The sequence below is a fragment of the Mobula birostris genome, chromosome 4 (assembly GCF_030028105.1).
Source record: "Mobula birostris isolate sMobBir1 chromosome 4, sMobBir1.hap1, whole genome shotgun sequence".
NCBI classification, from domain to species: domain Eukaryota; kingdom Metazoa; phylum Chordata; class Chondrichthyes; order Myliobatiformes; family Myliobatidae; genus Mobula; species Mobula birostris.
In genome coordinates this window covers 175,559,167-175,585,875 of record NC_092373.1, presented here as the reverse complement: position 1 = coordinate 175,585,875, position 26,709 = coordinate 175,559,167, and the positions used below count along the sequence as shown (strand labels likewise).

The 26,709-nt window shown below is 47.7% G+C and overlaps 1 protein-coding gene across 4 annotated transcripts in view; it reads right to left on the bottom strand.

The window, feature by feature from the left end:
• LOC140196776 (uncharacterized) overlaps positions 1 to 10,226 on the bottom strand; it is an 86,405-nt gene extending 76,179 nt beyond the window's left edge. For 3 of the 4 annotated variants that reach the window (XM_072256546.1, XM_072256549.1, XM_072256547.1), the window contains exons 1-2: positions 10,094 to 10,226; positions 8,540 to 8,941 (exon numbers count right to left, since the gene is read on the bottom strand). In XM_072256546.1, coding sequence (XP_072112647.1) covers positions 8,540 to 8,941; positions 10,094 to 10,145 — 454 coding nt within the window. In that variant the 5' untranslated portion in view covers positions 10,146 to 10,226. The remainder of the gene's footprint in view (positions 1 to 8,539; positions 8,942 to 10,093) is intronic. The other variant, XM_072256548.1, reaches the window with a different exon arrangement.
• Positions 10,227 to 26,709: the final 16,483 nt, after the last annotated feature.

The following is a 26,709-nucleotide window of genomic DNA, read 5'->3' as shown; positions in this document are numbered from 1 at the left end:
CCTCCAAGTTTCCTACACTCCACATCAAGCCTCCTACATCCTCAACACCTCCTGACTTTCTTACATCCTAAACATCTCCCCAACCCTCCTACACCCTCAACCCTTCCCCAAACGGCTTACACCACTCTCCAAACCTCCTACACCCACCTCAAGCCTCCTACACCCTTCTCAGCACTACCTGACAGTCATACACCCTTATCGTCTCCCAAACCCTTCTGCACCTCTCCCCAACCCCTTACACCCTCAACATCTCCCCAGCTCTCCTACACCTTCAACACCTCCCCAATCTTCCTACACCTTCAACACTGCCCCAACTCTCCTACACCTCAACCTCTCCCCAACTCTCCAAGCTTCTTACCCCTTCTCAACACCTCCTGACACTCATACACCCTTAACGTCTCCCAAACCCTTCTACACTTCTCCAACCCCCTACATCCACAGCAGCTCCCCAACCCTCCTCCACCCTCAACACTTCCCTAACCCTCCTACACCTTCAACACCTCCCCAACCCTCCTACAACCTCATCATCTCCTCACACTTTTACACCTTTAACACCTCCAAACCCACTTACACCTCTGTCCACGCCTCCTACACCCTTCTCAACAGGACCAGACAATCTTAAACTTTTAACACCCCCAAGCCCTCCTACACCCCTCCCCAACCCCCTATATCCTCAACACTTCCTCAAACCTCCTGCACCTCTCCACAACCCTCCTACACTAACTCTCCAACCCTCCTACTCCGTCAACACCTTTCCAACTCTCTTAAAACCTCAACACCTCCCCAACCCTCCTACACCCTCAACACCTCCTCACCCTCAACACCTCCCCAACCCTCCCACACCCTCAAAACCTCCCCAATCCTCTTATACCCTCAACACTTCCCTACCCCTCCTACACCAACTCCCTAACCCTGCTACACCCTGAACACCTCTCCAACTCTCCTAAACCCTCAACACCTCCCCCCTTATACCTTCAACATCTTCCCAACCCTCCTACACCCTCAAAACTTCCCCAATCCTCGCAACACTTCCCTACCCCTCCCTACACCAACTCCCTAACCCTGCTACACCCTGAACACCTCTCCAACTCTCCTAAACCCTCAACACCTCCCCCCTTATACCTTCAACATCTTCCCAACCCTCCTACACCCTCAAAACTTCCCCAATCCTCGCAACACTTCCCTACCCCTCCCTACACCAACTCCCTAACCCTGCTACACCCTGAACACCTCCCCAACTCTCCTAAACCCTCAACACCTCCCCCCTTATACCTTCAGTACCTTCCCAACCCTCCTACACCCTCAAAACTTCCCCAATCCTCGCAACACTTCCCTACCCCTCCCTACACCAACTCCCTAACCCTGCTACACCCTGAACACCTCTCCAACTCTCCTAAACCCTCAACACCTCCCCCCTTATACCTTCAGTACCTTCCCAACCCTCCTACACCCACAAAACCTGCCCAAACCTCTTATACCCTCAACACACCCCAACTTTCCTAATCCCTCAACATCTCCCCAACCCTCTTACAACCTCAACATCTCTCTACCCTCCTTCTGCCTCAATTCTCCTCCACTCTCCTACACTCCTACTTAGCACAGCTCCACAATGCAAACCCTCCCCAAACCCTCTTCACTCCTCCTTTCTTCCACCTCTTGTCAAAGAGTCTGCACCCCTCCTACACACCCTAAACATCCCTCAAACCTCCCATCACATAAATAGGGTTGTAAAAATGACCTTCAGCTAAATGAGGGATCGGGCCACCAAGAATGGGCTGTTCAATGAACCAGGGAGATTGGCAAAAAATGCAACTGGCTGGGGAACAAAATAGAAACTAAAATGTGCAGCTGATAGCAAACCCAGAGTTAGCAAAAGCTGTAAAATATCAAAGGTAAATGTTCTTTGCTTGTGGTTGTGTTACATCTGCAATCAGCGGCAGCTCGGTAGTGTAATGGTTATTGGAACACAATTCCATCTCCAGTGGCCTGGGTTCGATTCCTGCCGCTGTCTGTAAGGCTTGTTTGCTCTCCCCGTGACTGGGTGGGTTTCCTTTGGGTGCTCTGGTTTTCTCCCACATTCTAAAGGCGTACTGGGTAGTAGGTTAGTTGGTCACATGTCTGTAACTGGGTGGCACAGGCTCGCTGGGCAGGGAGGGCATGTTACCATGCTGTATCTCTAAATAAATATACAAGAGTTGACAGCACTGGTGACAACATCTGAAGGTAGTCTAGTTGTTATGGAGATATGGTTGCAGGGTGACCAGGACTGACATGATATTGGTCTGAAGTTCCAAACAAACAGGCTGAAGGCAGAAGGAGGTGGGGTGGTATTGTAAGTCAGGGAAGTACCAGAGCAGCAATGGGTCATGATACAGTGGCAATGGGTTGTGATGCGGAATCAGTTTCGGTGAAACCATGAACAGCAGGAGGAGGAGGAGGAGTGGGAGAATGACCACCGAATGGGATATCTAGGGAAATAGCTAAGGTATGATATGGGGTACTGTAATGGTCATGAGAGATTTTAATCTATGTACTAATTGGACGATCTGGATCAGGTGGAAACATGGGCTGAAAAATAGCAGATGGAATTTAATATAGACAAGTGTGAGGTGTTGCACTTTGAGAGGACAAACCAGGGGAAGTCTTATACAATGAATGGTAGGGCATTGAGGAGTGCAGTAACGTGGGTGGATCTGTAAATACAGACCCATATTAGACAATAGACAATAGGTGCAGGAGTAGGCCATTTGGCCCTTCGAGCCAGCACCGCCATTCACTGTGATCATGGCTGATCATCCACTATCAGTATCCAGTTCCTGCCTTATCCTCATAACCTTTGATTCCACTATCTTTAAGAGCTCTATTCATCTCTTTTTTGAAAGCATCCAGAGACTTGGCCTCCACAGCCTTCTGGGGCAGAGCATTCCATATATCCACCACTCTCTGGGTGAAAAAGTTTTTCCTCAACTCCGTTCTAAATGGCCTACCCCTAATTCTTAAACTGTGGCCTCTAGTTCTGGACTCACCCATCAGCGGGAACATGCTTCCTGCCTGCAGCGTGTCCAATCCCTTAATAATCTTATATGTTTCAATAAGATCCCCTCTCAGCCTTCTAAATTCCAGAGTATACAAGCCCAGTCGCTCCAATCTTTCGATATATGACAGTCCCGCCATCCCAGGAATTAACCTTGTGAACCTACGCTGTACTCCCTCAATAGCAAGAATGTCCTTCCTCAAATTTGGAGACCAAAACTGCACACAGTACTCCAGATGTGGTCTCACCAGGGCCCTGTACAGCTGCAGAAGGACCTCTTTGTTCTTATACTCAATTCCCCTTGTTATGAAGACCAGCATGCCACTAGCTTTCTTCACTGCCTGCTGTACTTGCATGCTTGCTTTCAGTGACTGATGTACAAGGACACCTAGATCTCGTAGTTCCTTGAAAGTGGTGTCACAGGTAGAAAGGGTCATAAAGGAGCTTCTGACACATTGAGTGCAGGAGCTGGGATGTTACCGTGAAGTTTTATAAGGCTCTGGTGAGGCAAAATTTGGAGTACTGCGTGCAGTTCTGGTCAACTACCTACAGAAAGGATATCAATAAGATAGAAAGAGCAGAGAGAAAATACACAAAGATGTTGGAACCTGAGGATCTGAGTTATAGGGAAAGGCTGAATAGGTTGGGCTTTCATTCCCCTGGAGCATAGGAAAATGAGAAGAGATTTGATAGAGGTATACAAGATTATGAGGGGGACAGATAGGGTAAATGTAAACTGGATTTTTCAATGGAGATTGGATGAGGTCATGGGTTAAGGGTGAAAGGTGAAATCTGTAATCCGTAAGGGGAACCTGAGGGGGAACTTCTTCACTCAGAGGGTAGTGTGAGTGTGGAATGAACTGCCAGTGGAAGCAGGTTCGTTTGCAGCATTTAAGAGAAGTTTGGATAAGTACCTCAGTGGGGGTACAGCATATGAAGGGCTACAGTCCAGCTGCAGGTCAATGGAACTAGGCTGAATAACAGTTCGGCATGAACTAGATGGGCTAAAGAGCCTTTTTCTGTGCTCTAGTGCTTTATGACTGAGACAAACTGGCACGGGTATTGTTGAGGAATAAATTTGTGGAATACATCAGGAATTACATCTCCAGTACGTTTCAGAACCTATCCAGTAGCAGGCTCGTTTAGACTTGATCATGATTAATGAGGAAGGATAAATTCGTGGAAAAACAGAAAATGTTGGAAACACTCTGCAGGTCAGGCAGCATCTGTGGGAAGAGAAGCAGAGCTCACATTCCAGGCTGTAGAAGCTTCATCAGAACTTCATCAGTTCAACCTGAAAATATAACATCTTCCACTCAGATGCTGCCCGATTGGCTGAGTGTTTCTGTTCCTATTTTAGATTTCCATATTATGCAGTTTTTTAATGTTCAGGATTAACAAGAGATCCATGTATTAATGATCAAGATTAATAAGAGACCACGACCAAATCTTCAGTGTAAATAGGGCTGTTATGATGGAGGTGTCCAGGGCGGACTGGGAAGACAAACTAACGGACATTTCAATGGATGAACAGTGGCAGGTATGCGAACAGCTGGTCCACAACTCAACAGGAATTTGTCCCAATTAGTAAGAGAGATTCTGTGGTGACAAAGGAGGTCAAGGATAATGTTAATTTGAAAAGTAGGGCATACAAAGAGAGAAGGGCTGGTGGTTGAGCAGAGAACTGGGAAGATTTTAGGATCCCACAGCAACTCATAAGGGAGAGAATTGGTTTTGAGAGAAAATATCTGTATATTAAAACAAACAGTGAGGGTTTCTTTCAACATTTCCAATCAGAAGAAGGTGGCTCAGGTGGGTCTGGGAGCTCTACAGAAGGATACTGGTGAGCAGTAACAGGAAACAAAGAAATAGAAGATGTATTAGGTCAATGTTTTATATGTCTTCTCCATTGAGGATACTGCAAATACCCTCAAGATAACAGATAGATAGTGCAAAGGGGGTGCATAACCGCGGGAGGGATGGTACTGTGGAGAGCACCACACTGCGGGGGGGGTGGTACTGAGGGAGCACCACACTGCGGGGGGGGTGGTACTGTGGAGCACCACACTGCGGGGGGGGTGGTACTGTGGAGAGCACCACACTGCGGGGGGGGTGGTACTGAGGGAGCACCACACTGCGGGAGGGGTGGTACTGTGGAGAGCACCACACTGCGGGAGGGGTGGTACTGAGGGAGGGTCACACTGCGGGAGGGGTGGTACTGTGGAGAGCACCACACTGCGGGGGGGGGGGTGGTACTGAGGGAGCACCACACTGCGGGAGGGACGGTACTGAGGGATGGTCATACTGTGGGAGAGGTGGTACTGAAGGAGGGTCACACTGTGGGAGGGGTGGTACTGAGGGAGGGTCACACTGTGGGAGGGGCGGTACTGAGGGAGGGTCACACTGTGGGAGGGGTGGTACTGAGGGGGGGTACGGAGGGATCACCGCACTGTGGGGGGGGGGGACAGTACTGAGGGAGCGCTGCTCTGTTGTAGGGGCACGTCCGAGGGAGCGCTGTGCTGTGGGAGGGATGGTACTGAGGGAGCACCGCACTGCGGGCGGGGCGGTACTGAGGGAGCGCCACACTGCGGGAGGGGCGGTACTGAGGGAGGGTCACACAGCGGGATGGACGGTACTGAGGGAGAGTCACACTGCGGGAGGGGTGGTGCTGAGGGAGGGTCACACTGCGGGAGGGGTGGTGCTGAGGGAGGATCACACTGTGGGAGGGGTGGTGCTGAGGGAGGGTCACACTGCGGGAGGGGTGGTACTGTGGAGAGCACCACACTGCGGGGGGGGTGGTACTGAGGGAGTGTCACACTTTGGGAGGGGTGGTACTGAGGGAGCACCACACTGCGGGAGGGGTGGTACTGAGGGATGGTCATACTATGGGAGAGGTGGTACTGAAGGAGGGTCACACTGTGGGAGGGGTGGTACTGAGGGAGGGTCACACTGTGGGAGGGGTGGTACTGAGGGAGGGTCACACTGCGGGAAGGGTGGTACTGAGGGGGGTTACGGAGGGATCACCGCACTGTGGGGGGGGGACAGTACTGAGGGAGCGCTGCTCTGTTGTAGGGGCACGTCTGAGGGAGCGCTGTGCTGTGGGAGGGATGGTACTGAGGGAGCACCGCACTGCGGGAGGGGCGGTACTGAGGGAGTGCCACACTGCGGGAGGGACGGTACTGAGGGAGAGTCACACTGCGGGAGGGGTGGTGCTGAGGGAGGGTCACACTGCGGGAGGGGTGGTGCTGAGGGAGGGTCACACTGCGGGAGGGGTGGTACTGAGGGAGGATCACACTGCGGGAGGGACGGTACTGAGGGAAGGTCACACTGCGGGAGGGACGGTACTGAGGGAGGGACGGTACTGAGGGAGGGTCACACTGCGGGAGGGACGGTACTGAGGGAGGGTTACACTGCGGGAGGGATGGTACTGAGGGAGGGTCACACTGCGGGAGGGGCGGTACTGAGGGAGGGACGGTACTGAGGGAGGGTCACACTGTGGGAGGGGCGGTACTGAGGGAGGGTCACACTGTGGGAGGGACGGTACTGAGGGAGGGTCACACTGCAGGAGGGGCGGTACTGAGGGAGGGATGGTACTGAGGGAGGGTCACACTGTGGGAGGGACGGTACTGAGGGAGGATCACACTGTGGGAGGGACGGTACTGAGGGAGGATCACACTGTGGGAGGGGCGGTACTGAGGGAGGGTCACACTGTGGGAGGGGCGGTGCTGAGGGAGGGTCACATTGTGGGAGGGGCGGTACTGAGGGAGCACCACACTGCGGGAGGGACGGTACTGAGGGAGGGTCACACTGCGGGAGGGACGGTACTGAGGGAGGGTCACACTGTGGGAGGGGTGGTACTGAGGGAGGGTCACACTGTGGGAGGGGCGGTACCGAGGGAGGGTCACACTGTGGGAGGGACGGTACCGAGGGAGGGTCACACTGCGGGAGGGACGGTACTGAGGGAGGGTCACACTGCGGGAGGGGCGGTACTGAGGGAGGGTCACACTGTGGGAGGGGCGGTACCGAGGGAGGATCACACTGTGGGAGGCGTACTGAGGGAGGGTCACACTGTGGGAGGGATGGTACTGAGGGAGGGTCACACTGCGGGAGGGGCGGTACTGAGGGAGGGTCACACTGCGGGAGGGGCGGTACTGAGGGAGGGTCACACTGCGGGAGGGACGGTACTGAGGGAGGGTCACACTGGCGGAAGGACGGTACTGAGGGAGCAGCACACTGGGACAGGTGTTCTGGTCTGGTTAGGCTCCACTCTAAAGGTCACTAACTCTTGACTCTCTGTAAGGGTGGGAGATTAAAAAGTCAGACACAAAGGGAGGAGAATGAAGGGACTGGGGCATTGACAGTGCGGTCACCAGTAAGGGGGTAGAGGAAGTAAGGAGTCCCTCGGAGGCCAGAATCTCTATCTCTGGTTGTAAGGCTGGAAGTGGTTCCAGAAACGGAAAGGACAATATGTTGGAATTAGAAAAAAATATTGTTGATTTTAAATTCAAGGTAATACCAGACCACAAATTATAAGGGATATTGAACAAGGGAATTGGGTTAAAACCAACCTACCCAGGCTCCACTCAAGCGTGAGTCCTGATGTGGAACACATGACAACGTTGGAGGTGGGGGTGGGGATTGTAATCATCAGGAACTCTGGAGAATATTCTCAACTCCAGCTGCCCACAGAATTTCATGTTATTGCCAGGCCAACTGCAATTCTAACTGGGGTACATGACAGGCCTCCGTCCCAGTACAACACAGACACATCACCACCAACAGTCCCATCACATGGCATGGCACCTGCTGCACTGGATGTCAGCGGGACAGGAGTCACCCAGAGAACACAGGGGTCCCTAGACAGGCTCAACATATCATCAGTGGAGGTAACTCCTCACTGATAGGTTTGGGGTTAATTCTTCACCAGGGACAGGTTGGAGAGGGGTTAATTCCTCACAGCAGACAGGTTAGAAGAGGGTAATTCCTCGCTAAGAGTTTGGAGTCAGTGGTTGGGGGAGGAATGCAATTACGGTGGATGGGTGTTCAGAGAGCTACAATTTTTGATTGAATATGACTCATGTGGGGTGAGGAACTTCTGTGGTAACACCAAATCACCCCAACCCGATGGTTTGGCCCATTCTCAATGTCACTGTTAGAGTTATAGAATGATGTAGGAAAGGGGACATTCAGTCCATGTTCGCTCTTTCGAGCAAAAACACTTCCCTGGTCTCTTCCAACACCCCTGGAGTTATTTTCCCAAACCTCTCAAGGATGTCTATTTCAGACAGGATGTCCTGAATCAAAGTCACACTGCCTCAGATCCAGCTCCTGGCTGTGGAGCCTTGTCCAAATGGACAGGGATTTACACTCAGGACCTTGATGTCAGCACCTTTCTGAGAGCTGACGACCTCCGAGGACAGTCGATGCAGTAGGACACCCATTGTTGCTCACACTGCTTATATCAAAAACTAATCAAGGTGCTGGAAACAGAACAGACAGATGTACCTGACTCGACAATGCTGATGACCATCGACACGTATTCCCAAGGCTCCTGCTCAGCCGACACCTCCTTGAACCTCCTCTCCACAGGTAGCACGTTATAGAATTCATCAGAGCTGGGAACTCCACAGAGAAGCAGCACCACTGTAGCAGGAGGCTGTAGAACGTTGCCGAGGAGCTGGCTCTGGGGGCTGTCCAATGACTTCAGGAGCCCCGAGGTCAGGACCAGAAACTTGCACCTGCAGTCAGCCAGTGTGTGGGCAGCAGTCTGCAAATCCTCCAGCAGGCCGATCTGGAAACTGCAGACACCTTCTGGGTCTCGGTATTGCAGGAACTCATCCTTCAAGTATACGTTCCACTCACCAGCGTCCTCTCCATACAGAATCACCACGTCCCTTCTTGCAACATCTTCAATGAAAAGTTAAAGGGTTCATTATCTTCAGCCAGCATGAGCATAAACATGCAAACTCAGAGCAAAAGGCCACTCACCCCTTTGAGCCTGCCCTACTTTCAACATAATCCTGGCTGAACCACTGGCCAAACCCTCTTTCCCATCTTTTACCACGCACCCTCCAAGAATTGACCCACTTCAGAAACGTACCTAGATTTTGCTTCAGCTGCACTCAGATGGGGAGAATTCCACAACCCTGCCTCAAGACTAGCCTAGGCTGGCCATTACTCTCAGGTCCCAGTCCTGGGTTAAAGAAAGAGTAACCGCTCAAGACCTAGCGATGTGACAGGGAGTAAAGGCGTTCCCACCAGGCAAATGTTCAAGGTCTTGGCTCAAAATGCACCAGAGTTCTGACGTACTGAGGGACAGGCGGTGGTATGAGTTGGCTTCTTTGGGTAGTGGTTGGTGATGGATGCAATCGAGCACCCGACTGTGGGTGTGAGGGAGCACCCAGGCACCGGCATGAGGGAATAACCTGCCATCACTTTGAGGGAGTGCTCCTTCGCCATCTCCACCCTGCCAGTGTGAGGGAGCACCCCAACATCAGAGGGGCTGTGGAGCAGGGCAGGGTCTCTGGGAAGGGCAGTCTCTGGGCGAGGTGGAAGAGGTTGGGCTGCAGCTGGTAGGGAGGGGTAGGGATGGAGGAGGGAAGGGTGTAGGGTTCCTGGGGGAGGGGCAGAACAGGGTCTGGGAGATGGGGGGGTGGTCCTTGGAGGAGGAGTGGTTTTTTGAGGGGGGGGTTGTAGGGGCCAGGTTCTTAGGGATAGCTGGTGCCCCCGCTCTCCAGTCGGGAGCCCCACCTTGCGGAACGTCCTTCGACAGGTCGATGAAAAGTTCCGGCTTCACAGATGGGGACCCGGCACCCAATCGGGCGTCCCGTCACCCCAGGAACACCACGTCCACTCTGACCTCCTTCTGTGGGATCTCAGTTGCACGGCAGAGGCTACCCGACCCAGCAAGCCTACCCCCTCCGCAACCCTCTCCCCCATGAGTTCACCAGTCTGCTGGGGCCGGCAGCGGAAGCTCATCGGTACTAGGGTCCAGAGACGGGCACCGGATAACGGGGATCAGCCCCTCCCTCTCCCTCACTCTCATCTCCTGCCGCCCACCTGCTCGCTCCACGGGTGCAGCCGAGTCCCGAGCGGTACCTGAGCGCTCCATGCTCCACTCACGGCTCCGGATGAGGGCCAGGCGGTGGGACGTAGGAAAGTTCGCAGCTTTCTGCAGGTTTCACACTGAGAACTAAGCCGGCGGTGATCACAGGCTCGGGGCGGGTCTTGAGCTCAACCCTAGGCGGCGGGTGGCGTTTGGAGCCCGGGGGGGCGGGGAGGGAGGTCGTGTGACCCAGTCCTAATCAAGTCTCGTTGTCCAAGGTCTAATATCCCTGTGTCCAATATCCCATTGTCCAGTATCCAATATCTCAGTATCCCAGTGTCCCGGTCACTCATTGACTCCAAATAAAAGACTTAAGCAAACGCCTGACATTGAGGAACTCTGATCCTGGGAGCGTGCGAACGTGCACAGATGGGGAAGAGGAGAACCCGAACTTTTAAAGAGAATGGGGCCAGTGTTCACATAATGTCATGACCTTCCTTGCTAATGGTGAGTTTTCCTGCAAGGCATAGGCACCCCGCTCTTACCCAAGTAACTCGTGTCTTTTTGGCTGGACCTGGCTCGTCAAGGGATGAGTTGTGGCTTCAGGTACAAGTCTGATTCCCGAAAAACTAGCTGTCATAATGTTCATAAGATCTACGTTTAATCGTTATGAAGGAACTGGGAGGTCCCAAGGCATGGTTTCAGGTGATAAAACATGCTTTCTGAAGAGCAGCAGCCAATGTGTACATAGGAAGATCCCACAGATGATTATCACAAGAAAATCCACATGGTGATGGTATCCGAGGAATAACGGGAAATTCCCTGCTCTTCACTGGAATTGTACCCTGTCATCTTGAGATTAGGATGGGTGTTCTCAGCTTGGCTGGACATCTGTTTGGAATCTGTCAGACATCTGTCTGGAACATCTCCATGGACATTGCTGTCCTCCGCTGCAGGATCAGCCTCTTCAGCTCTTCGGAAGGGAACTCTCAGGCACTCAGACTTGGGCCAGCTTGGTGTCACAGCCAAGGCAGACTCCTTCTGTTTACCTTGTGACCATACTGGCCTTAAGCTGTTATACTTAAATGCACACAGCATAAGGTACAAAGTGGATGATCTTGTCGTACAGCTGCAGATTGGCAGGTATGATATTGTGGCCATCACTGAGACGTGGCTAAAGGATGCATGTCTCTAGGAGCTGAACGTCCAAGGATACACGGTGTATCGGAAGGATAGGAAGGTAGGCAGAGGGGGAGGCGTGGCTTTATTGGTAAGAAATGATATTAAATCATTAGAAAGAGGTGATATAGGATCAGAGGGTGCAGAATCTTTATGGGTTGAGCTAAGAAATTGCAGGGGTAAAAGGACCCTGATGGCAGTTATTTATAGGCCTCCAAACAGCTGCAGTGATGTGGACTAGAAATTACAACAGGAAATAGAAAAGGCTTGTCAGAAGGGCAGTGTTATGATAATTGTGGGGCATTTTAACATGCAAGTGGATTGGGAAAATTAGGTCGGCACTGGATCTCAAGAGAGAGAATTTGTAGAATGTCTGGGAGATGGCTTTTTAGAACAGCTTGTTGTTGAGCCCACTAGGGGATCGGCTGTACTGGATTGGGTATTGTGTAATGAACCAGAGGTGATTAGAGAGATTGAGGTGAAGGAACCCTTAGGAGGCAGTGATCATAACATGATTGAATTCACTGTGAAATTTGAAAAAGCCGAAATCTGATATGTCGGTATTTCAGTGGAGTAAAGGAAATTACAGTGGCATGAGAGAGGAACTGGCCAAAGTTGACTGGAAAGGGACACTGGTGGGAAAGACAGCAGAGCAGGAGTGGCCGGAGTTTATGCGAGAAGTGAGGATGGTGCAAGACAGGTATATTCCAAAAATGAAGAAATTTTCGAATGGAAAAAGGGTGCGACCGTGGTTGACAAGAGAAGTCAAAGCCAAAGTTAAAGCAAAGGAGAGGGCATACAAGGAAGCAAAAATTAGTGGGAAGACAGAGGATTGGGAAGTTTTTAAAAGCTTACAGAAGGAAACTAAGAAGGTCATTAAGAGGGAAAAGATTAACTATGAAAGGAAGCTGGGCAAATAATATCAAAGAGGATACTAAAAGCTTTTTCGAGTATATAAAGAGTAAAAGACAGGTGAGAGTAGATATAGGACCAATAGAAAATGATGCTGGAGAAATTGTAATGGGAGATAAGGGGATGGCTGAGGAACTGAACGAGTATTTTGCATCAGTCTTCACTGAGGAAGACATTAGCAGTATACCGGACACTCAAGGGTGGCAGGGAAGAGAAGTGTGTGCAGTCACAATTACGACAGAGAAAATACTCAGGAAGCTGAATAGTCTAAAGGTAGATAAATCTCCCGGACCAGATGGAATGCATCCTCGTGTTCTGAAGGAAGTAGCTGTAGAGATTGCGGAGGCATTAGCAATGATCTTTCAAAAGTCAATAGATTCTGGCATGGTTCCGGAAGACTGGAAGATTGCAAATGTCACTCCGCTATTTAAGAAGGGGGCAAGGAAGGAAAAAGGGAATTATAGACCTGTTAGTTTGACATCAGTGGTTGGGAAGTTGTTGGAGTCGATTGTCAAGGATGAGGTTACAGAGTACCTGGAGGCATATGACAAGATAGGCAGAACTCAGCATGGATTCCTTAAAGGAAAATCCTGCCTGACAAACCTATTACAATTTTTTGAGGAAATTACCAGTAGGCTAGATGAGGGAGATGCAGTGGATGTTGTATATTTGGATTTTCAGAAGGCCTTTGACAAGGTGCCACACATGAGGCTGCTTAACAAGATAAGAGCCCATGGAATTACAGGAAAGTTACATACGTGGATAGAGCATTGGCTGATTGGCAGGAAACAGAGAGTGGGAATAAAGGGATCCTATTCTGGTTGGCTGCCGGTTACCAGTGGTGTTCCACAGGGGTCCGTGTTGGGGCCACTTCTTTTTACATTGTACATCAACGATTTGGATTATGGAATAGATGGCTTTGTGGCTAAGTTTGCTGTCGATACGAAGATAGGTGGAGGGGCCCGTAGTGCTGAGGAAACGGAGAGTCTGCAGAGAGACTTGGATAGATTGGAAGAATGAGCAAAGAAGTGGCAAATGAAATACAATGTTGGAAAGTGTATGGTTATGCACTTTGGCAGAAAAAATAAACGGGCAGACTATTATTTAAATGGGGAAAGAATTCAAAGTTCTGAGATGCAATGGGACTTGGGAGTCCTTGTACAGGATACCCTTAAGGTTAACCTCCAGGTTGAGTCAGTGGTGAAGAAGGTGAATGCAATTTGGCATTCATTTCTAGAGGAATAGAGTATAGGAGCAGGGGTGTGATGTTGAGGCTCTATAAGGCGCTGGTAAGACCTCACTTGGAGTACTGTGGGCAGTTTTGGTCTCCTTATTTAAGAAAGGATGTGCTGACATTGGAGAGGGTACAGAGATTCACTAGAATGATTCCCGGAATGAGAGGGTTAACATATGAGGAATGTTTGTCCGCTCTTGGACTGTATTCCTTGGAGTTTAGAAGAGTGAGGGGAGACCTCAAAGAAACATTTCGAATGTTGAAAGGCATGGACAGAGTGGATGTGGCAAAGTTGTTTCCCATGATGGGGAAGTCTACTACCAGAGGGCATGACTTAAGGATTGAAAGGCGCCGATTCAGAACAGAAATGCGAAGAAATTTTTTTAGTCAGAGGATGGTGAATCTATGGAATTTGTTCTCACGGGCAGCAGTGGAGGCCAAGTCATTGGGTGTACTTAAGGCAAAGATTGATAGGTATCTGAGTAGCCAGGGCATCAAAGGTTATGGTGAGAAGGCGGGGGAGTGGGACTATATGGGAGAATGGATCAGCTCATGATAAAATGGTGGAGCAGACTCGATGGGCCGAATGACCGACTTCTCCTCCTTTGTCTTATGGTCTTATGGTGATGCTGTCATGAACAGACTGAGTCTGTTTCAGGATCCAGTTCCCACCTTCTATGACATTGAGGATAAAGCTCAGGAAGGTCCTGCAGATTCTCAGGCTGTTCTGGAAGTACTTCCCAACAGAACTGGACATGTGGTGTAAAAACGGCTGGATCATGCAAGGAAGGTCCCGTAGATCAGCAAATTATACATATAGCTGGTTGGTCTCACCCCTCTCTTTTCCTTATGATGCTCCTGATAACCCCTCTCTTCACTCAGCCTTTCATCATGATAATGTCAGGATTGGAACTGGCCATTCTGCTCCAGCTTTCAATAAGATCATGTCTGCTCTTTTACTTCATTGCAAATCTGCTTCACCAACCCCATGTCGCTGGATTCCACGTATATTGAAAAGTTAATCCATCACATTATCCTGTCTCCACAGGGCATTATACATTAGAGCAAGATATCTACTAAAATATTGTTGCCGTGGAGGCCAAAATATCATTTGCCTCCTTGTTTGCTTGCTGAGGTTGCACAGTATATTAATTTTCCGTGATCTGTGTGTAAGGATCATTTAAATCAGCAAGGTCAGGTACTTCAATCATCAAGTTGTGGAAGGTTCCAAACCTACTGTTGGTAATTGACATTGGTATAGATGGAACAACATTTGGCATGGATCTGAAGGACCTGCTTCTGTGCTTGGTTGCCTTATATTTCCGACACACAGGTTCCTCTGAACACCAATACCTTTTAACCTTACACTATTAAAAAAAGAGCTCCATCCTTTTGATATTTAACCCACGTGGATGACTTCATGATTTTCCATTTGCCTTTTCCTTGTCCAATTAGCCGCCTTTGTATTCCCAAGGCTTCCCTGCACCCTTTCCAGTATTTTTTATTGTGTGCCATACTCTGCCAGAGCCTCGGCGACCACCTTTTCAAGTGGTTGTCTTGGAGGAAAGATTCTGTGAGTGGCCCCCCACGTCCTCCTCACAGCGCAGTTTTTTTTTTACGAGGCCGAGTTGCGAGCTCGACACTCAGCCCGGCACGGATGGAAAGCATGCCGGGGAGCGGCCCGACTGGGTTTGAACTCGGGAACCTTCGCTCCAGAGTCTGGCGCTGATGTCACTGCACCACCAGCCGGATCCAGTATTACCACTCAACAAACTTGGGTATATTAGAGTTGATCCTGTCACCCACCTTAATATTTTGGCTTCTGTCCCCTTCCTTTCTAGTCTTGGTGAAGGGTCTTTGCCCAAAATATTGACTGTTTATTCCCCCCACAGGTGCTGCCAGACTTGCTCAGTTTCTCCATCATCGTGTGCGTGTTGCTCAGGGTTTCCAGTAGCTGCAGAATTTCTAGTTTAAGATTTACTGCTCCGCTGTGAAGTCCCTTCAAGGTGTCCCTACCCTGAAAATAATTAAATCCTTTCTTCGATGTAAGTTCAGTGAGAGCATCTCACACTTCCTGCTCCCTCTGTGGTCTCTGCTGCTCTTGGACTCTTGGATCTTGTGCTTACCCAGACTCACTACCACAGCTATGTGCTTTCCCCTTCCCCTGGTCTCACCTATGACCTTCCAGCTTGCACTCCTTCCCTTCCCTCCTCCCCCCCCCCCCAGCTTTTTATTCCTGCTTCTTCTCCCTTCCTTTCCAGTCCGGATAAAGGGTCTCAGCCCAAAGTATCAAGAGTTGATTGCCCTCCAAAGATTTTGCCTGGCCTGCTGAGTGTGGGGGCATTTTGTGCAGGTTACCCTGATGGAGAGGAGGAGATACATCCCTACCAAAGGAGGTGTAAGGCACCCTTCTCTCCACTAGCTTGCAGGTCACCCTTGAGCAAGGTGTAACGTCAAAGCCATGGAAGCAGGTAGTGGATGGTTGTATGAGCAGTTGGTGCATATCACAAGTCTTGGTTATGTGCCCACTGATGCCAGGCCGACAATCTTTGAAGAGTATTGATAATAGCTCTGGTCACACTTCTTGTAAAGACATTCCCCAGAAGAAGGCAATGGCAAACCACTTCTGTAGAAAAATTTGCCAAGAACAATCATGGTCATGAACCATGACTGCCCACGTCATATAACACAGCACATAAAGGTGATGATGACCCTGATCATCGGTCACTTCTGACCACAATATCACAGCCTTGCCATCTGAAACGCACTATTTATTCCAATTCTTTGTTCCTCGTCCATGACCAGTCCATGCTACGACATTATCCTCCATCCCATGTGCTCTAATGTTATTCAGTCATTTTTTTTCAATGGCTCCTGATTAATGGTCTCTAAAAGTCAAATTCACTGGTTCCACCTTCTCTATCTTGCTCAGTACAGAATTTGAAAGAATTTGTTAAACTTGACTTCCCTTTAACATCCAAATTGACTCTGTCTAATCATATTCTTATTTTATCTTCCTGTTATCACTTCTGTGAGAATACATCTCAGCATTTTTCAGGTCTGATTTCAGACTATCAGTCTAAAGCAGCCATAATTTTCTCTAAAAGTAGTTCTGCACTATTGCTAATTTCATTGAACATTTGCTCAAAACTTGTTTATTTTTCCAGCAAGTATTTATGTATTTAATATTTCAGTAATATTTGAGTAATGATACAAAATATATTGTTTGATTAAGCATTCTTTGTAGTTTACATAATTCATCACGGGTTATATTTAAAAGTACATGAAAGGACATACGGCATTATGCTGCTCTGTCATAAGTATGCACCTCACTAAAGTAAAAAGAAAGCTTACACGTTCTCCCGGGCTCCCATGTTTTTTCTCAATTAGTTTTATGTTTTGGAGTTACAAAACATAATGATGGCAGCGAGGAAGTCTTAAAATGAACCCGAGACAACTTTCTATATACCTGTTGAATCACAGCGAGACAGAAGAGTTTTAAAAAAGGTGCAGCATATTTTATTTTCTTTGGTAGTGCAGCGAGACATTTGTTTAAAAAAAGGCAGAAAATAGACAAAATTCACAGGTTCATAAATAGTGATAATCATAAATTTTTTAAAAGGCAGAAATGGCCGGCTACATCAGAAAAATAGATGCTTTCAATTGCACAGGAGATAACTAGATATTGTATACCGAATGAATTGAGCAGGATTTTGAAGCAAATAAAATAGCCAATAGAAAATGAGTGCCAGTTTTTTGAGTGGAATAGATGGAAGAAAATACAGTTTTCTTAGAAGATTAACTACTCCGACCAAACCAGCCAAATTAGCTTTGCTGATATCGTGAAAATAATGCAGGAACACTTAGAACTGAAACCATTGTTGATTGCAGAATGCTTTAGGTTTCATAAGTAGAATCAAAAGGAAGGGAAGTCCATTTCAGCTTATGTGGCTGAATTGAGGTTTGTCTGAACATTGTCAGTTCAGTAATACTTAATGATGCACTGAGAGACTGTTTAGTTTGTGGAACCATACAAGAAAGCATTCAAAAATGGTTCCTAACTGAATCACAACTCATATTTGAAAGAGCTGTTGAAATCACTGTATTAATGGAAACTACAGTCAGAGACGTATTTGAGTTACAGTCAGCAATGAAGGTGAGTGTGAACAAATTGTTGTGCTTTGGCCAAACCGAAACCTGCCTGGCCAAACAAATTGTGTTACCGTTGCAGCAGGAGCTCACATACACCAGACCAATGCAGGTTTAGGGGTTAAACTTGCACTAAATGCAACAAAGTAGAACACATATAAAGAGCATGTCGGGCAGACAAATATAAATGGACTGCACAGGGAAGAGAAGAAGATAAAAAGTCAAGTTGCAGAAAGAGCACTAATCTGCATGCTGTTGATGAAAAATCTAATAATGATGAGAGTGACACAGGACAAGATAGCCTGAGATTTACAATGTGAAAACTAATAGGAGACAAGCTAAATGGCTTACACTAGAAGTGAAAGGCAAATTAATTAAAATGGAATTGGATACTGGTTCAGCTCTTTCAGTCATTCTATAAAATGAGATTGAACAGCATTTCAAAGATACCAAACTAAAGCCTGCAGATATTGAATTGAATTGAATTGACTTTATTTCTTACATCCTTCACATACCTGAGTAAAAAACTTTATTATGTCTCCATCTAAATGTACAATGTGCAATCAAAGCAATTTATAAAAATTTATAATAAATAGAACAGTCATTGTAATATAGAGTATGCTCAAGTCAGCGTGAGTTAATCAGTCTGATGGCCCGGTGGAAGAAGCTGTCCCGGAGCCTGTGGGTCCTGGCTTTTATGCTGCGGTACTGCTTCCTGGAATAGATTGTGGTTGGGATGGCTTGGGTCCCCAATGATCCTACGGCCCTTTTTACACACCTGTTCTTGTAAATGTCCTGAATCGTGGGAAGTTCACAACTACAGATGCGCTGGGCTGTCTGCACCACTCTCTGCAGAGTCCTGTGATTAAGGGAGGTGCAGTTCCCTCACCAGGCAGTGATGCAGCCAGTCAGGATGCTCTCAGTTGTGCCCCTGTAGAAAGTTCTTAGAATTTGAGGGCCCATACCAAACCTCCTCAACCATCTGAGGTGAAAGAGGTGCTGTTGTGCCTTTTTCATCACACAGCTGGTGTGTACAGACCACGTGAGGTCCTCAGTGATGTAGATAACGAGGAACTTGAAGCTGTTTATCCTCTCAACCCCAGATCCATTGATATCAATAGGGGTTAGTCCATCTCCATTCCTCCTGTAGTCCACAACCAGCTCCTTTGTTTTTGCGACATTGAGGGAGAGGTTGTTTTCTTGACACCACTGTGTCAGAGAGATGATTTCTTCCCTGTAGGCCACATCATTATTGTTTGAGATAGGGCCAATCAATGTAGTGTTGCCAGCAAATTTAATTAGTAGGTTGGAGCTGTGGGTGGCAAAACAGTCATGGGTATACAGGGAGTAAAGGAGGGGACTCAGTACACAGCCCTGAGGGGCTCCTGTATTGAGAGTCAGAGGGTTAGAGGTGAGGGAGCCCACTCTTACAACCTGCTGACGATCTGACAGGAAGTCCAGGATCCAGATGCACAAGGCAGGGTCAAGGCTGAGGTCTCTGAGCTTCTTGTCGAGCCTAGATGGAACTATGGTGTTGAATGCTGAACTGTAGTCCAAGAACAGCATTCTCACATAAGCATCCTTCTTCTCCAGATGTATAAGGACGGTGTATAGAGTTGTAGCTATTGTGTCATCTGTCGATTGGTTGTGTCGGTACTGCAGATGTCGTCCTTGACAAGCCTCTCAAAGCATTTGCGTATTTTTGAGGTGAGTGCGACAGGACGCCAGTCATTCAGGCATGTTACCTTAGTCTTTTTTGGTACAGGGATGATGGTGGATAATTTGAAGCAGGAGGGCACGCCACACTGGGAGAGGGAGAGATTAAAAATGTCTGTAAACACACCTGCCAGTTGTGCTGTGCACATCCCAAGTACCTTCCCTGGGATGCCGTCCGGTCCCACAGCCTTGCGACTGTCCACTCGTTGGAAACGTCTGCATACCTCAGCCTCAACTAAGAAATTATACAGAATAACTCCTGCAGGAATGACAGCCATAACAATGAAATACAACAACCAACAAGCCACATTGGGCTTGTATGCAGTCAAAACAGGAAGGCCAGCGTTGTGGGTCCATGAGAGGCTGAAACAACTATATGTAAAATTGAAATTTAGAAGTTTTCTCGGGCTCTCATGCTTTTCTTTCAATTAGCTGTGTTTTGGAGTTACAAAATACACCAGTTTTCTCTGTCAGTTTTGGCAAGGAGAGACATCAGTCACTTTTAATTTCCTTGCCACCCCATCTTCCCAGAGTGATGTGTCCTGCCTCTGTCCACAGGAGCCCCATTCATGTTCACTGCCCATTTCTTTTACAAGTGCACAGTCTGTGACTACGTTCCTCGCTGGACTACTCTCACATTTTTCTTGTAAGCCTTCCTTCTTTGTTGAATTCTGAAGTTTGTTAGTCCTCGGTGTTAACTGCTCTTTAGGTGACTTTACAAGCCTTCACCTTTGATCTTTAAATTGTCCATAGCTACAACTGATCTATTTTTCTGTTAGCTTGAAAGGTATATCCGATTGATCTAAATGTCTTGCAGACCATATAAATTCCTTTCAGATTATGATTATTCTTCTCCAAAGGCCCTTTATAACCAGATCATTAATTCATCACTTTTCATAGAACAATGCTATTCCCAAAATATGAGGCCAGTTCCCCATCCATCCTTCTCCCTACTTGCTCCCATACTATTAATGTTTACCACCCCTGTCAGACAAAGTCCCCTTTGTCCCTTATTGGTACCTCTAATTACCTGATATATATGATGCATCTGGTTATCTTCAACCATTCGCTCCCGATCAATAGCTGCTGTCCCTTTCTCTGTGTAACTCTGGATTCTCTGAATAAACATCTATTCCGCGCCCCCCCCCCCAAGCCTCTGCCTATCCTTACAATCAGGACTACCCCTCCCCAATTCCATTTCACCTCTCTCTTACTGAAGCTAAATATCCAAGAATAACTAATTCCTGACCTTGGTCACTGTTTGAGTAGGTCAGCACCATGTCTATTAAATCTTACCCATTTGCACGTGGATATTCAAATTAGGATTGGGAAAAGGCCCCTCAAACCTATCCAGGTGCAATAAGGTTGTGACCTCAAATCCTCATTCCTGTTGACCGTCAATAACCTTTCACCCCCAACCCCCAGCCACACTCTGAAAGCCTTCCTACCCCATCCCGTACTCTCCTTAACTGATCAAGGATCTGGCGGCATTGGGGCCAGTCCAAAGGATAATTCGCCCAGTGTTCGGTGATTCCCGGACACCATACCGTGGTTATGGATGGGGTGCAGTTGGGATGCTTACTGGTGTTTCATCCACTCACTCAGTGTGAACAGGGGACCAGGGTCTGAGAATGGATGTCCAAGGTCAGGGATCAGTGACCTTAGTTCCAGGGTTGGACATCAGTGACTGGGCAGGATCCTGGTTCTGGGACACAGTTGGGGATATGATTGCACGTGGGACCTGGCTCCACAGCTCGATCCTCCATCCTTCACGGCGGGGAGGCTGAAGCAGGACTGTGTGAGTGATACTCCAGCGGTGCGCGGGGGCGGGGAAGTGAACTCCAGACCACCAGAGACGAGACAGTCAACACTGAGCATGGGTGGTGTGGGTCGGCTGTTGGGAGTTCCAACCCAACCAGGTGAGGCATGCAGAGGATCAAATAAGGAAGGTAGATTGTCGGAGCAGTGCGTGGCTCCGTAACTCACGGCTGATAGCTGTGGGCATCTGCTGTCCAAACAAAGCGCTGATCCCCAACAACACAGGTCCAACCACATTCATTACAAGATTCGCCCTCCAATGTAATTTGCAGTCTGTACGTTCCAGTTCACTGCACCAGACTAAATCCAGGCAACAAATTTGTCTAACTTGTGTTTAAAGGATTAGAAACTGCAATTATTTTTGTTGCATAAGACACTGTGGAGCAACAGAGAGCCTGCTGATCCATCACGCATGGACTCAGTCAGCTGCAGCCCCGAGTCTCATTACATGCAACACCTGGTGTGCTTGCTTGTGCGGAACGACTGGCTGGCTCTGCGCTTTGCAATGACTGACAGCACATGGTTACTTGATCCAATGCCTGGAGGTCCAGATCTCAGCTTTCATTTATGGGGACAAGTCAAAGGCCGGAATTATTGAGCCATAGGGCTGTATAACATGAGATGGGCCCCGCAGCCCAACCTGGAGATTTTGTCTGTAAACCCCATCTACACTCATCCCATTCTGATCCAAATGTCTTTTAAACATTGTGCTTATTTCTGCATCCCTCCCCTCCCCGTCAGCTTGTTTCACATACCCAGTGACCTCAGTGTGAAAAGCTTGTCCTCAAATTGAGTCACAGGTTTATATGGCACTGAAACAAGTTTTTCCACCCAACTCATCGAAGTAATTGTCTGCCTGTAGTCTTATCAGCCCATTTCCCTCTAAATCTTTCTTATCCATGTATCTGTCCTAATGTCTTTTAAACTTTGCAATTGGACCAGTCTTTACCTCTGGTAGCTCATTCCATTTACACACCACCCCTGAGAGAACAAGTTGCATCTCAGGTACCTTTAAACATTTCCCCTCTCATCTTAAAGCCGTCCCCTCTAGTTTTAGACTCCTCTCCATGGGATAAAGATTGACCATTCAGGACCAACCTGTTCCTGTGAGGAAGAAAGACAAGGATGGCAAAGTTTGGGAATCTCAGATGACAAGAGATGTTGGAATTTTAGTCCAAAATGAAAAAGAAGCATATGTGAGTTTTAGGAAACTGAAATCAGACAGGACCCTTTAGGAATATAAATTTTGCAGCACTAGGAGAGTCAAAAGGTATGAAATATCCTGGGCAGGTAAGATTAAAGAGAATCCCAAGGCCTTTTAAATCTACATTAAAAACAAGAAGGTAATTTCAAAGAGGGTAGGACCACTTTAGGATAAAGGAGGGAGTTTATACCTGGTGTCAGAGGAAGTGGGTTAGGTAGTAAATGAGTACTTTGGCTTGGTATTTGCCAAGGAGAAGGATTTAGAGGTTACAGAGATAAGGGAACGGTATGCTGATATACTAGCTCATGTTAATATCAAGAAAAGGTAGGTGTTGGGGTTCTTGAACAACATTAATGGGCTGATGGAAAATTATGGGCTGGCAAGCTTTACTTCAATAGTAGGGAAATCACTGGAGAAGATTCTTAGCGGTAAAATCTACTCAGATCTAGAAAAGCATTGTTTTATTTGGGATAGTCAGCATGACTGTGCAGGTAAGGTCATGTTTTACAGTGACTGAATTTTCTAGGAGGTGATAAATGTGATCAATAAGGGAAGGGTGTTACATGTTGACTACGTGGACGATAGTAAAGCTTTTGACAAGGAACCTCGTGATAGGCTGATCGAGAAAATTAAGGTACATGAGATCCATCAAGACTCGCCAGATTGGATTCAAAATTGGCTTGGCCATAGAGGGCAGCAGGATATAGAAATATTGGATCTGTTGACCAGTGGTGTGCTGCAGAAATTGCTGCTGGTTTGTTTCCCTGTTCTTCCTCATTTAGATGAGAATGTACTGTAGGTGGCATAATTGGTACTTTTGCAGATGAGACCAGAATTGCTGGTATAATAAACAGTACAGAAGGTTGTCTAGAAGTACGGATGTCATGTTTATTTGTAGAAAATGTTGATTTAGCTGCGCTTAGAGCATTTTGTGCAGCTGTAGTCACCACACTACAGGAATGGTGCAGACACATAAGAGATTGTAGATCCTGGAATCTGGAGCAACACACAATCTGCTGGAGAAACTCAGTGGGTCGAGCAGCATCTATGGGGGCAAGAGGAATTGTTAACATTTCAGGTTAAAACACTTGCATCATATGATTAAGTTGTAGGTGGATCTTGTCTGACCAATTTTAGTGAATTCTTCAAAGAGGTAACAAAATACATTGATGAAGGTAGAGTGCTTGATGCAATTCACATGAACTTCAGTCAGGGCTTTGACAAGGCCCCACATGCTTGGCTGTTCCAAGATTGGAACCTAAGATTAACGATCAAAAGCAAGTTGGTAAATTAGATTGGGAACTAGTTTGTTGTTCGAGGAAGATGTTGATAGTGGAAGGTTGATTTTGTGATAGGAAGCCTCTGACCAGCGGTATTCCATAGGGAATGATGGTGGGATCCTTAAACATCTGAATGCGAACGCAGGAGGTAAGGAATCATAGCACAGAAATAGGCCCTTCAGCCCATCTAGTTCATGCTGAACAATGCCGAACTATAATCGGCCTAGTCCAATCAACCTGCACCCGGAATATAACCCTCCATAATCCTCCCATCCATGTCCCTATCGAAATTACTCTTAAAATGTTGAAATCAAACCCAAATGAAGCACTTTTGCTGGCAGTTCATTCCACACTCTCACCACCCTTTCAGTGAAGATGTTCCCCCTCATGTTCCCTTAAATATTTCACCTTTCACCCTTAAACCATGACCTCTAGTTCTAGTCTCAGCCAACCTCAGCGGAAAAAGCTTGCTTGCATTTAACCTACCTATACCCCTCATATTTTTAAATACCTCTATCAAATCTCCAATTATTCTCCTACGCTCTAGTCAATAATGTCCTAATTACTTAACCTTTCGTTATATCTCAGGTCCTCAAGTCCTGGAAGCAACCTTGTAAATTTTCTCTGCACTCCTTCGATCTTATTGACATCTTTCCTGTAGGTATGTAGTAACCAGAACTGCACACAATACTCAAAATTAGGCTTCACCAATGTCCTTTTCAGCTTCAACATAACATCCCAACTCCTGCACTTAATACCTTGATTTATGAAGGCCAATGTGCCAAAAGCTCTCTTTACAGCGCTCTCTTTTTGAGACATCACTTTCAGGGAATTATGGATTTGTATTCCCAGATCCCTCTGTTCTCTCACACCCCTCAGTGCCCTATTGCTGACTGTGTAAGTCCTACTCTGGTTTGTCGTCCAACATCACTTGTCTGCATTAAATTCCACCTGCCATTTTCCAGCCCATTCCAAATCCTGCTAAAAGCTTTGATAGCTTTCCTCACTGTCCACTATGCCCCCAACCTTGTTTTCATTCACAAGTACGCTGATCTAGTCTACTACATTATCATCCAGATTGCTGACATAGAGTAGACGACAAACAACAACGTACCGGGCACGATCTGTGTGGCATGCGACTTGTCCCAGGCCTCCAGTTAGAGAGGCAACTATCTGGTACCAATCTCTGGCTTCTCCCGCAAAACCAATGTCTAATTCAATCTACCACCTCATCCTGAATGCCGAGTGACTGAACCTTCAAGACCAATGATTAGTTAGTTTACAGATGATACAGAAATCGTAGCTGTGGACTTCCAGGATGATACTGATGGACAGAGCAATGTCAGATGGAATTTAATCCAAATAACTGCAAAGTGTAACGCTTTGGGAGGATGTACACGGTAAATAGTATGGCATAAAGAGTACTGAAGAACAGAGGGACTTTGATGTACCAGTTCAATGATCCCTGAAGGTGGCAGCACAGGTTCACAGGGTAGTGAAGAAGGCATACACGATCCTCGCCTTTATTAGCAGGGTCACAGAACATAACAGCATGGAGGTTATGGTTCAACTTTATAGATCATTGGTTGAGTCATAGCTGTCCATAACTGTGCCCACCTCACCACACTATAGGGAGGATGCGATGGTGCTGGAGAGGGTGTGGAGGACATCCACTGGGACAATGTTTGGGATGGAGCTGTTCAGCTAAGAGAAGGGATAGAACTGACTTGTTCTTCAAATTTAAGTTCAAGTTTAATTGTCATTCAACCAGCCGTGAATACAGCCAGACAAAACAGTGTTCCTCTGGGACCAAGGTGCAAAACAGAGTACCACAATGCACAAGGCACATATAGCACACATAAGGCAGGAGTAAATATACAGTCACACAAAAAAAATAATATAGCCCAAATCCTTGGTGTGTCAACAAGAACGAGCCCACAGCAGCCAGCAGACGAAAGCAATCCAGCTTGTCTTGCACTGAACAAACACTGGAGCACAGAACTGATGGCAACGTGGAGGCCGCACCACACTGCCTCTGGCGTCACCCCTCCTGGGCAGCTGCAGGAGGCCACACTGAGACACGGGGTCAGATCAAGGCCCTGCAGCTCTCCCACCATCAGTCTCGCCAGTAAGTCAGTGAACTGGACTTGCAGTGTTGCCACACTACCAGTGTCCAACAGGGCCTTGCGATCACAAGCCAATCACTTGCTGTTAGATTGCGCATCTCCTTCGCTCACTGAGCCCAAAACCTCTCTGCAGCAAGCTGCAGAACACCTTGTACAAAGTTCCGTTCCTCCAGCTCCTCCAACGAACAACCCGCTAAAGGGGTAGACCTGCAGAAGTTCCTAATATCCAGCAGAGACACGTGATTGCAAAAAATGACTTTTAAAAAAAGACAGTAGCATCTTTGGTTGGCCCTGTAGAAGCTGTTGCATCCAAGTGCGCCGCCATCTTCCTGGAGCGAAGAGGTCTTGGTGGGGGGAGTGTACCTGACTGAGGAGTGCAAAATCATCTGGAGCATCAACAGGATTATCAGTAGCAATTTTTTCCCCCAAAGGTGGAGTGTCTAAAGTTGGAAGGCTCCAGGTTTAGGAAAAGGGGGTCAAAGTTTAGAGGAGATCTGAGGGGGTTTGTTTTCAGCCAGAGAGTGAAACGTACTAGAAACATACTGAAACAAACGAGGGTACAGTGAAGGCAGAGTCTCTCCCGACGTTGTAGAAGTGATCACATGGGTTCCCAGGCCCTTGAACACTCCAAAGACTGACAGGTTGTGGGTAATTGGTCACAGGGCTGTAATTGGGCGGCATGGGCTTGTTGGACTGGAAGGTGCTTGATAAGGCTTCGGGGTTCTGATCTACAGCATCTCCCGACACGTCCTCTCTTAGCACTGCCGTCAGCCTCAAATGGACCTAAGCTTTGAGATGTTCTGCCTTGGCTCCTCACTGATCTCACACCCACCACCCTGAGCAAACTTCTCATCACCACACCATGTGACACTGTTAAGCTGGAGATAAAGTCAGGGGTTACAGGGATCTTACACAAAGCGGAGTTGAGGCCAGCACAGACTGGCTGTGATCAGAGGACAATTTAGAGGGGCTGAATGGTCTTCTGCAATGGCCAGGGGATGCCCTTCTACAC